This window comes from Toxorhynchites rutilus, chromosome 3, assembly GCF_029784135.1.
Source record: "Toxorhynchites rutilus septentrionalis strain SRP chromosome 3, ASM2978413v1, whole genome shotgun sequence".
NCBI lineage: Eukaryota > Metazoa > Arthropoda > Insecta > Diptera > Culicidae > Toxorhynchites > Toxorhynchites rutilus.
In genome coordinates, this window is record NC_073746.1 from 15,617,872 (window position 1) to 15,630,345 (window position 12,474).

Genomic DNA, 12,474 nt, shown 5'->3' on the forward strand with positions numbered 1-12,474 from the left:
GGATGGATTTAGTTATAGGAAGTGTGGTATCCAGATTTTGGCGTGTAGTAAGTTGATAGTTCTGGTGCGTTGGTATTCTACATGAATAAAGATGAATGTCGTTATTTGTACATTTAATGGTGTTGTGCATAATTATTTACCGATTGACGATTTCACTACAATAGATCAAACTAATGATCGCAGTGGTACAATGCTACTACAGAAGAAGATCATATTGGCGATCCTGCCATACACAATTCGCTGGATGGCAGATTGAATTTATTCAGATTTTTGGACCGGTAAGTGGAAAAGAGAGAACATTAAAACTTATTGTTTTTTGAACTAGGCGGAGAAATAGATAGAAGCAACGAGAAGGCTGCAAAAATAAAAAGATTTTCAGTTGAGTCAGGTTAAGCCCAAGGCCATCAGTGAATCAGTGTGGTCGATTTTTTTTTATTATAAAAGCAAGCAGATAATAGATAAAATGTAATAAAATAGATAAAATAAGTAAACATTAAAAATAAATTAATTTTAATAACTTTAAAAAAACGGGATTGTGAAGCGAAGCATGCAAGTCATTAGCAAAATCACGGCGATTACCAAATTGGAAGGAAGCTCTTTCGGATTACGTAGCGACATACAACTCTTGACCCCACCACGTGACTAAGGTCCCACCGGTGGAGTTGATGTATGGCAGGACTGTGTAGAGTGTGATACCAAACCTTCGAACTGATCAGCAACAATGGTTTGATGACGAGTTATGGGATCGGGATCGGAAGGTAAAATTTAATCGTTATTCAAGAGTGGACAATACTCGAAGAGCTCGACCTACGGGAATAGAAATCGGAGACACCGTATTGGTTGCCCACCAAAAAAGGGACAAGGCTGATACACCGTATTGCGATGCTTTTCACAAAGTAATCAACAGTCAGGGAGTTGGACGGGCAACTGTGAATAACCGGACGCCGTGGGGTATGCTTCTTTGCCCCGGGATTCGCAAACACATCCTGTCTCTGCAATGGCTGTAAAGGCAGGTTTTTGTTAATAATTCATCAGTTCATATATAAAACGCGAGGAAGATGTCTTGAAACGATAGGAAGAAAATTTTTATTGTTGAAAAACAAATTTAAACACAATTCATATTGATAAAAATAGATAAATTCAATATATCACTACTATCCTGAATTTCCACCTGAATCGAAATGTTGGTGAATTCACCATAGTTCACCGACTTGGGTGAACGTGAACGTGAAAACAGTTGTGAATATAGACGTGAAAACATTTCCAAGTTCATGTTCACGTTCGAATGTCACAAGGCATTCTGAAAAATTATATCACATTGAACTGTAATGGGATATGTTAAGCAACTCTCGAGTTTTCAGTGAAAGTTTTCATATGAATGCAATTTCATTTAATCGTATCTCTGCACGGGCTGAAAAACTTCGTTGCTTCGGGTTGATTCGCGAACAACTGTATATTTTATCCGAATTACTTTATTGAAGCTCGATGTTTATTCATTTCACGTTTACTGGCAAATTTTTAATATGAACGTGAACGTGAACAAAAATATTCTATTCACCACGATTTTTTGAGTTGTTTGTTCGCAAAATCTTGCATGAGAAAAAAAAATGAAAATTCATTGAATAAAATTTTAAAAGATAAGCAGAATTACATTCCGTTTCTCACTGGCAATTGTATCGCCCCTCGCACAACTACAGTTGCTTGACCGTGATTGTCAAACGTGAACTAGAATCTTTATTTTCATTCGCATTTTCAAAACAGCAAAATATTGGTCCCCTGCTAATAGTCATCCAAATCAATTCCAAATTGGACCAATTCGTTACGGAAATCCTGCGTTAATAACCCTCCTCCATGTGATAAACGTCGGCAAGAAAACCAAAACGTGCAATGGCGAGCAGCAACAGCAATAACGCAGTGTATCTGCGCCAGCAATTTTTTGCTCTGCTGGGGAACACATCACCCTCGATCAAGTTTATCTGCATTACGACCCTGGTCGGGTACGCATTGTCGTTCTCGGATCGGGCGGCGGTCATCCTGAGCGTAACCCCGGGTTATCTGATGCCCCCGTTTTTCTGGATATGGACGATATTCACGTTCTGTTTTATCGAGATGTACTTCTGGGAAGTTGCGGTCGATTTAATCACTGTGGGTCTGTGCGGGAAACTCATCGAACCATCCTGGGGACAGATGGAGATGTTACAGTATTTCGCGATTACGAACACCGGTGTAGCGATTCTGACTAGTTTCTACTATCTGTTCTACTCAATGATCACCAAAGATGCAGAGCTTCTGTTTGATGTTCACATTCATGGCTTAGCGGGAATGAATGCGGGTAAGCTGCCGAAATTTATATTCTATGTGGCTATCATTATTTGTTCCAACCTTTAGCTGTAAGCGTCGCAGTAACTCAGATTATGCCAGACCATTTAATCGCTCGCACCCCTTTGGGAAAATTCACAAACAGGTATTTTCAAATCCACACATATTTTTGATTCTGAATGCAGGATGTGACTGGTTCCTTTCAGGAATGTTCCCCTTACAGTGGTCATAGCAGCGATAATTCTATGGGCAGTCGGAGTATTAGACGGAACTTACCCAGCAATGTTTGCATCAGGAATGTATGTCTCCTGGGTATATTTACGATTTTATCAACGACACTCCAACGGAACCCGGGGAGACAGCGCGGAAAATTTCCGATTCGCTAGCTTTTTTCCAAATGTGCTGCAACCGTTTATCAATCTGGTCGCGAATCCTGTTTATCAGGGCTGTCTGCGAATCGGAATGGTCAGAAGACTCACCCCTCAGCAGAGCAACTCTTCCTCACTGCAGTCGGTCAGTGTACATTCGTTAGTCGGAGGTGATCCTCACGATATGGAACGAAGAAGGTATTGTAGTCACTGTTCTCTTTCACTTGTCAACTAATCGTTTAAATTTTTCTCAGACAAATCGCACTGAAAGCGCTCAGCGAGCGATTATCCAAAACTACTGACTCTAGTCGTCAGCATACTTTACCCAAATCATTCCCCCAGCAGTCTGCTTCCGGTAAGCATCATCATCACCATCAACACCATCATCATCACCAGGGACACCACGGCGGCGGCGGCAGCGGACTTCTGCCGTTTCCAATGACAATCGACCGACCAGCGATTCCACTTCCACCTCCTCCGTCGAAGCCCGCGCTCAAACCCGACTCGACACAGCCCAGCGGCACCGGCACAAATGGCGTCGATTTGATCGGCTTCGAGCAGCCAGCGGAAGTCGGAAGTAGCAGTAGCGACCGGCAAGTGGGATCAACGACGATGGATTCTTAAGCCAGCGTCAGCAGCTGTTGGAAGCCGTCCCAAAATTTTGGCTAGTGAAACGTGATATTGGGAATCGCAGAAACGATCGAAAAACTGTCCGCGGCGGCAAATTACCTCCGATGGCGGTAAATTGGCAGGACAAGGAGACAGTTAGGGACGATAAAATGTAATATTTTTGAGTGTAAAGGATGCTTTAAATAGCTATTAGGGTTCGCGCTGCTCCCTCTTTGTTTATTTTTTAGATTTTAGTCAAGATGATAGGCTTCTAAACTGACAGGATTGAAAGTATTAATTCTGCAAGATAGGAAACATTACTTAGAATGCACTATCGCAATGTTCTAATAAACTGTACTATCTATTGGAATGATGTGTTTTTAATGTGAAATCAGCATTTGCCAACAAATGGTTCTGACTGTCGACATACATTGAATTCGTCAATCAAACCTTGAAATTGGCGCCACGTTCTCAACTAGCAATAAAACAAGGATCACACTACAGCATAGTTTTTGGGAGTATTTCACATGTCTATCGTTGTACCTGCTGTCAGCATCAGTTCTTTGCTACCATTCGAAGAAAACTGCCATCGAAAACCATGGAAAGTTCCAGGAATCGAAGTAATGGGATGAAATCAAATTCGAATGAAGATATGTGTTATGCAATGCTTTTGCTTCGCTGGTTAGTGATCTGGATCTTGGAGCCCTGATGAAATTTTATACACCGTCGAACAAAACATAAAGACCACTGCTCAGGCAAAAAAAAGGAAGTGACAAAACTTTGAGAAAAATAATTCAAGCCAGTGTTTCAATCTATTTGAAGGGGAAGAATGAAATGTTTATTTATTCATTTCGTCAAACGATAGTAGACTACAATTACTTACATAATAATTCATAAAAAACCGTACCAACAAGCTTGGATCCTATCCCACAGTTGCAGCTTATTTTTCAACTTCTTCGTGTACATCGACCTTTGTTACCCTGGAACCATTTCTTGCTGTCTTGGCGGTGTGCTGCATGAACTGCCATTTCAAGGGCATCTCCCACTCGGTGTGTGGCAGCGTAACATCCCTTAGGATTTGGGCATAGATGTACTGATACTAGATCTTATCCACCCTATACAGGGGGCCCAACCCGTACCAGGAGATGCAACATCACATCATAATTTTCCCTCCTCCATGCTTGAATGCCTTCGTGGTATACTGTGGCAAGTAAGCGCAGTCTATTAGGCGATGGACCCAAGTTTTTTCGTCCTAACCGATGAGGTTTACCTTCGTCTCACCCGACCATAGTATCTCTCTTATTCCACGCGGCGAGTGACGTGAGATAGCAAAGTTTCTCGCTTCATTGTGGAAGCTACCTTACTCTTTAACTTCTTTTTGATACCCGAGACGATAACATATGAGGACGCGACTTCAAATCTCACCTAGTGACAAACTGCTTCAAATCTCACCTAGTGACAAATGCAGTGACTTGAGCCATCTTACCTCATTCGCCGCGTGGAATAAAGGGGTATATATTTCGCCACTGCTTTTCCTTCTCCGGACCGATGCAATCGAAGTGTTCTTTCGCGAAATTTAGCCGCACCTCCAGATGCTTCGGCGTCAGCATCGGGGCCTTCCGAAGACTTTTACCGCCTAGCCCCTGCTCCACCAGCCGCCGCTGGACTGGACTATCTTTTTCGAGACTTTGAAGGGATCATTGATTTCGCCGCACATAGATTTTGGCTCGTCGATCCTATTCCTTGCAAATAATACACAATTAACGAGATTGCAGCGTTTACAAAATAAAGTAATGCGTTTGATTTTAAGATGTAGTAGATACACTTCCTCTAGTTTGATGTTGGACGCGCTACAGTGGCTATCTGTGAAGCAGAGAATTTATTACATGACAATGGTGTTCATCTTCAAAATTTTGATCAATATGCTGCCTCGATATTTGTGTGATCGAATTGAAAGAGGAAGTGATGTTCATAGATACAATACAAGAAACGCGAATGATGCAAGAACACCCAACTTTATGTTTAGTAGGTCGCAGAACTCGTTATTATATAAAGGTATAAGTTTCTTCAATTCGATGCCCAGAGAAATTAAACGTGCGGCAACAATGGCAGAGTTCAAGAAAATGGTTTTATAATTTTTTTTTTCCTAAATCATTCATTCATGTTTTCAGTTGATAAAAATTAATAAAATTTATTTACAGGTTAAACTGCCATGTTCGTACTGATGATGATGATTTTTTTTTGTTTTGTTTATGTATATTGTAAAAAAAAGTAATAAGCGTTGTCTACGAGAGTTTGAGCCTCGCGCGCGTTTGGTCGGCCTGGACTATGTTAATTCGCGACTACGAAGCTAAATTTGACAGCTTGTGTGCGTGAAGCGAATGTCAACAAAGAATTGCAAAAAGAATGTGATTTTTAAACGCACCGTTTTTAACGTTTTTTGCAGAAATTTTCGTAATGGTGAGTATGTATCGAAAGAACTATCCTCTAGGATGCTTATTTAGTTAAATCACATAAATTTACTGCAGGGGAAAACGTTTTCTTACCGCATCCAAAGGACACTGTCTTTACTTGTGAAAAAGTAAACAAACTTTCAGGATACTAAATTTTAATAAAAATTAATAATTGTGTGCAAAATTTATCTTCCAAACGGTTGGAAAATGAGTTTTCCTTATGCAGTGCAAAAAACTTTGCCGTAGCTTAAGCTGAATTTAACTTATAAGTGTTTTTCTGTGACCTTGTTTCATGCATTATCAGGAGCCATCAGTCGGAGAAAATGAAACCTGCTACGTGGCTGTGGAGTTTGCGGATGTGTTCGATTACGCTGCGGGTGGAAGCCGTTTAGTCGTCGAAGGCATATATGTTTAAGAGTTACGTTGAAAAACATTTGAAGACATGTTGGTTAAAACTCCTAAACAAATTTATAAAATATCATGAACATGACGGTATAACACGAAGTTCAAACTTATTAAAAGAGCCTATTTACTATAAAAAAGACAATAAATTTGAAATATTGTTTTTAAATATCTCGAGAATAGCTGCATTTAGAAGGAGATTGATAAAGAGCTTTTTTGTTTTGAATCACATCAGGATTCATAATTTGTGTCTAAAAATGATAGTTAACATACAACAATTCCATGTTTCGAAAATTCATAAAAATTCGATGTTCTACAAAGTTCGTCAAAGTTCGTTGTATATGAACAAATTAAAAGAAAAATTAAAAAATGTATATTTTTGATATTGCAAATTAAGTTTTTTTTTTGTAGATAAAAAAGGGTACTAATTTGTTTTCTCAGTGTATATTTTTTTTACATTTTAACATCAGTACTCTATAACTTTTTATAATTCTTTTGGTAGGACTCATGGTTTTTGAGATATAAATTTCTCTTACTAGAATCGATACGCCCCTATTTCAAAAGTTACACTTGAGTCAAAAAAATCCCAAATGCTGTGGAAAACTCATATTTCCTCCAACCCAAACGGAATACAAACTTTCGTTCGAACCAAAAATCCAAGTTTTGAAAATCTGCATTTTTAGTTCGATTTCATTTGGAATCGCACAATAGCGGTACAATTCTAACAATCTGTCTCGTCAGAGATGTGTGCTACCATATTTTACACTATTAGGGATCGAGCTTGAATGAGTCGCTAACACCAGGTCCCCATGCTTGTACCAATTCCAGTAGATATTTCATCAAGCATGGGGACACGAGGGGAATGTGTAAGAGATACTGGAGCGCGAAGAGGTCAGGTAAGGTCTGTGTTGAACTTCGATCAACAACCTTTGACGGTAGGTGCGTATACAACAGTCTGCCTTCTGTGGGTTGGAACAGGGACTCTCAAACTATTTTGGGCAATTTTAGTACCTCTTTTCCAGAGTGAAGTTATACCTATAGCAAATTTTCTTTCAATGTTTTTTTCTTTATCTTATTCATACAAAATACTTACCAACCGTGAAAACCTTGAAAACAACAATAAAACTTGACATCATTTGCTCATCAATAGGCATACAATTCAATGAATATCAAGAGTAATTAATAATTATTAATATAAATAACAATAATAATACTTTCTACTTACGTGAACCAATTTGTTATAAGAATGATATCTTTGAGTGAGGTTTTAAGGTTTTAAGTAAAAACTTGTGTTAATTAAAAATCAGTTTTCGTTTATGTCGACCCTAAGAGGTCGATATCGACCACTTTGAGAATCCCTGGGTCTTCTAGGTGGCACGTTCACTTGAATGACGTTAACGTTCCCAGTGGAACTTCAGCCGTCTCAACGCACTCAACGCAACGCGACCAAACGGGTAAGGAAGTTATGTGGACAACAACTGATTCGTTTGAAGCGAGCAATGACTGGAATTGTCCAACCCGATGTATATCGCAGTTCATCCCGACAACGCACGCTCTCATGTTGCCATATCGTCAGTGTTTGCCTAATGATCCATTCACTGAAAAAATCGCTTTCGTTCGTTCAAATATGATCATACACAAATCATTTCCCCCAGCGGCATTCTTTTGTTGTTACGTACTGCAAATCACGACACAAAAGAGAACGAGACAACTCTACATCGGTTCGCACTTCATGATACACCGACACGCAAGCAGAACCATCTGTCGTGACCAGGGTCCCGCAATTTGGACGCCATCTTCAAATTTAAGTTGCTCCGACCTGAAAGGCACTTTCCACACCAAAAATCGTACACAAAATGAATTCTCAACTCGATGCAATGCATCATCCAACCTCGAGAATGGAATTCTCTCGCGCTTAATACCAGGGACAGACATACAGCTGTACTTGCGTTGTACGTGTACAGCGTTGTACAGGTACCATCGTACCATGACAGACATACTTTGGTTGTACATTGTACCGTATGTCAAACTGACAATCAGATATTTTTCCAATTTCCACCACATATTTCAATGAAAAAGGTTTTTATTTAGTGTCTAAACTATCAAACACAACAAACAAGTTTCCAATCTGAGTTATTAACTTAAGAAAAGGCTAAGAAAAGAACGTTTATCAAGTGATTTGATTCTGCTTGTTCATGCTCCCCACCACTAACCGTCTATGGCGCTGCGCACAGTACAACTGTAGCCATGTACAGCGGTAAAACAGGTCGGTACAGGTACAGCGATTGTACCGAGTTGCTTGCATGGTTCTAGCGCTGTACATGGTGACAGACATACAATTTTCGAAGTACAACGCAAGTACAGCTGTATGTCTGTCATAAGTATAATTATCTCTCTGGGCTCTCGTTTTCCTGAAGTGATGCCAGATTTACGGCAACTCGTAAATATTCGAAATGTGACCGTATATCGTAGAAGCTGGTACTTGAAGACCATCTTCAATATTATTGTTTTTTCCTTTTATTGCTCGGGATTTTATTTCTTGATGCGTTTATCTTCGTACCCAATAAAATTCCTTTCTAAACATAAATGGAGCTCTCTGAAACCATCATTTTCAATATTTTTAACATCTATGGGGAAAGTCCGCCAAAAATCTGAACTTCCTGTTCTCACATCGGAGTAAAGAGAATCATTCTCTTCTCTTCGGCAATCATCGTTCTCTTCGAACATCTCTCCTTCCGGTAGATCTTACGTTTAGAAACTGTGTTTTCCGACACTGTTATTTTGAGTGTACAAGAAATGGGTTAATTGCAAACTGAAGGAATTAATTATTAAAGCTGTCGTATATAGCTGTATATTATTTTATGACAGCTTATTTCCCATACCATCATATACGCTTTCGGTGCAGAAAGTTTCTTTTTTGCCTCTAACATATGCATATCGACCTCTCCATGCATCATGAAACTGCAGGATCGTACGGACTACGCAAAGCGAATGATTCATATTCAGCTAATATAGCAGATCCTGATTTTTAAGTCTCAGAGAGTGCAAACTACATGATTATTTAGCTCGATAGAGGCTAAGGGAAGGGTAGACAGATCATATTTTCCATGTTTAACGCCGCTATCCCTTGAAATATGAATATTCATATAAAACGCATTGTTTTACTAGCAACACCGCTCTCTTTTGCCATTCGTTGCTCTCCGCAAATGGTGACCGAATGATGACGTAATTTTTCTTGTATCATTTATTGCTTTGCAGTTGCAGCATCAATCATAGCACCCGGCTGGTTTCGCTATAGTAGAGCGGGACGATATGTGCGGTTCAAACTTGTATGCAGGCTTCGAAAATGGTTTGCGATGTTTGATACAGCTCGAATATGCAAACAGTCTTCGTTCCTCTCTTGGTTTAATCATGTAATGTTACACAAGTGATTACTGTCATTCATACAAGTATCTTGCATGACACATTGTGTATCATTCGATTTTGATCGAAATCCAAACAATGCATATCGGCTAATAAGTTGATAAATGACTGGACTAAGCGTACCATCGGTACTTCGCGTACCTGCAGGCATAAAATAGACCCCATTCGTGGTCCTTAGCTTCCTGTCCAGTAACTCCTATCCCTACCTCCCCGTGGTACCGGCTGGGGTACGAGTAACCATAGTGAAGATCGGGTAACCAACCCCGGTGGGATCTTGGTCGTATGCTGACAGGGAAGGGGGCCTATCCGAGCGTCTGTTCACCATGGAAGTGCGGCTCAAAATAGCGTCTGATCCCCATGTTAGGGGCGGCTGATCACTGTCTTCGTGCCAGCGGGGACTCTAAAAAGAGCTGTGCACGACGGTCCTCCGGCGAGACAGGGGGTAGGTGCAGGCCCTGCAAGCCATCCGTAAAAATAAAACGCACAGGAAAATTCACAAAGAAATTCGAGACAGGACAATCGGACTAGACCTACGCAAAGAACACGGACTAGAGATTGGAAACTCGGAACATGGAACTGCAAGTCTCTCAATTTTCTTGCGAGTACCCGAATTCTTTCGGGAATATTGAGAGCCCGCAATTTCAACATCGTAGCGCTGCAGGAGGTGTGCTGGAAAGGTTCGATGGTGCGATCGTTCCATGGTGGATATACCATCTATCAGAGCTGCGGCAACATACACGAGCTGGGTACAGCTTTCATCGTGATGGGGGAGAAGCAAAAACGGGTGATTGGTTGGTGGCCGATCAATGAAAGAATGTGCAGATTGAGGATGAGAGGCCACTTCTTCAATATCAGCATTATCAACGTCCACAGCCCCCATCTAGCTAGCACCGATGACGATAAAGAAGAATTCTACGCGCAGCTAGAGCGTGAATACGATCGCTGCCCAAAACACGACATCAAAATCGTCATCGGTGATTTGAACGCTCAGGTCGGCCAGGAGGAGGAATTCAGACCGGTAATTGGTAGGTTCAGCGCCCATCAGCGAACCAACGAAAACGGCCTAAGACTTATCGACTTCGCTGCCTCCAAGAACATGGCCATACGTAGCACCTTCTTCCAGCACAGCCTCCAATACCGTTACACCTGGAGATCACCACAGCAAACAGAAACACAAATTGATCACGTTTTGATCGACGGTCGGCACTTCTCGGATATCATCGACGTCTGAACCTATCGTGGCGCTAACATCGATTTAGACCACTACCTGGTGATGGTCAAACTGCGTTCTAAACTGTCAGTCGTCAATAACATAAGACACCAGCGCTCACCACGGTACCACCAACGACGACTACAGGAGCCGAACGTTGCTGCAACATTCTCGCAGCGTCTTGAAGCTGCGTTACCGAGGGTAGACGAACTGGATGCTGTTCCCCTCGATGAATGCTGGAACTCCTTAAAATCAGCAATTAGCAGCACAGCAGAGACAACGGAACGAATGGTTTGACGACGAGTGCCGAACGCTCCTGAACGAGAAGGACGCAGCACGCGCAGCCATGCTGCAACGAGCGACTCGACAAAACGTGGAACGATACAGACTGAAACGAAGGCAGCAAACACATCTCTTTCGGGAAAAAAAGCGCCGCCTGGAAGAGAAAGAGTGTGAGGAGATGGAGCTGCTTTATCGTTCTCGAGAATCGCGGAAGTTCTTCAAGAAACTAAACGCCTCGCACAAAGGCTTTGCGCCGCGGGCCGAAATGTGCAGAAACAAGGAAGGAGGCATCTTGACGAACGAACGCGAGGTGATCGAAAGGTGGAGGCAGCACTACGATGAACACCTGAACAGCGCGCAGACAGGAGACCTAGACGGCGTTGAGGAGGACTACACCGGTGCAATGAACAACGACGACGTACCACCCCCGACAATGGGTGAAGTTAAAGAGGCCATTAATCAGCTCAAGAGCCACAAAGCAGCTGGTAAGGATGGCCTCGTAGCGGAGCTCTTCAAGGGAGGTCCGAGAAAACTTGTAGAGTGTATGCACCGGTTGATAGTCAGGATCTGGGACACAGAACAGCTACCGGAAGAGTGGAAGGACGGGGTAATCTGCCCATCTATAAAAAAGGCGACAAGTTGGATTGTGGGAACTATCGTGCCATCACAATCCTGAATGGTGCCTACAAAATTTTGTCTCAGATCCTCTTCCGCCGTCTATCGCCAATAGTAAGTAGATTTGTGGGAAGTTATCAGGCCGGATTCATGCCCGGTTGCTCGACGACGGACCAGATTTTTACACTGCGGCAGATCCTCCAAAAGTGCCGCGAGTATCAGGTCCCTACACACCACATCTTCGTCGACTTCAAGGCCGCATATGATACAATCGACCGACGACAGCTATGGAGGATCATGGACGAACACGGCTTTCTCCGAAAGCTGACAAGACTGATTCAGGCAACGATGAACGGTGTGCGGTGCAGTGTGCGGATCTCAGGTGAGCTGTCGGAATCATTTGAGACTCACAGGGGACTTCGACAAGGCGATGGAATCTCCTGTCTGCTCTTCAACGTAGCGCTGGAAGGTGTTATGCGGAGAGCGGGCTTCAACATGCGGGGCACGATTTTTAACAAGTCTAGTCAGTTTATCTGCTTCGCCGACGACGTGGACATAATCGGAAGAACACATGCGACGGTAGCCGACTTGTATACCCGACTGAAACACGAAGCAGGGCTGATTGGGCTTGGGATCAATGCGTCTAAGTCTAAATACCTGCTAGCTGGAGGGACTGATCGCAACAGAGTTCTTCTTGGTAGTAGTGTTGTGATCGACGGCGACGAGCTCGAGGTGGTAGAGGAGTTTGTCTACCTTGGCTCGTTGATAACAACTGACAACAACAACAGCCGTG

The 12,474-nt window shown here is 42.2% G+C and overlaps 1 protein-coding gene across 1 annotated transcript; it reads left to right on the top strand.

Annotated features, from left to right (window-relative positions):
- The first annotated feature begins 1,708 nt into the window (after positions 1-1,708).
- On the top strand, positions 1,709-3,666 carry LOC129776748 (transmembrane protein 115). Its single transcript, XM_055782575.1, has 4 exons — positions 1,709-2,332; positions 2,389-2,464; positions 2,526-2,885; positions 2,942-3,666. The coding sequence occupies exons 1-4, from the start codon at positions 1,888-1,890 to the stop codon at positions 3,309-3,311; spliced, it is 1,251 nt and encodes a 416-aa protein (XP_055638550.1). The 5' UTR covers positions 1,709-1,887; the 3' UTR covers positions 3,312-3,666.
- The last annotated feature ends 8,808 nt before the right edge of the window (positions 3,667-12,474 follow it).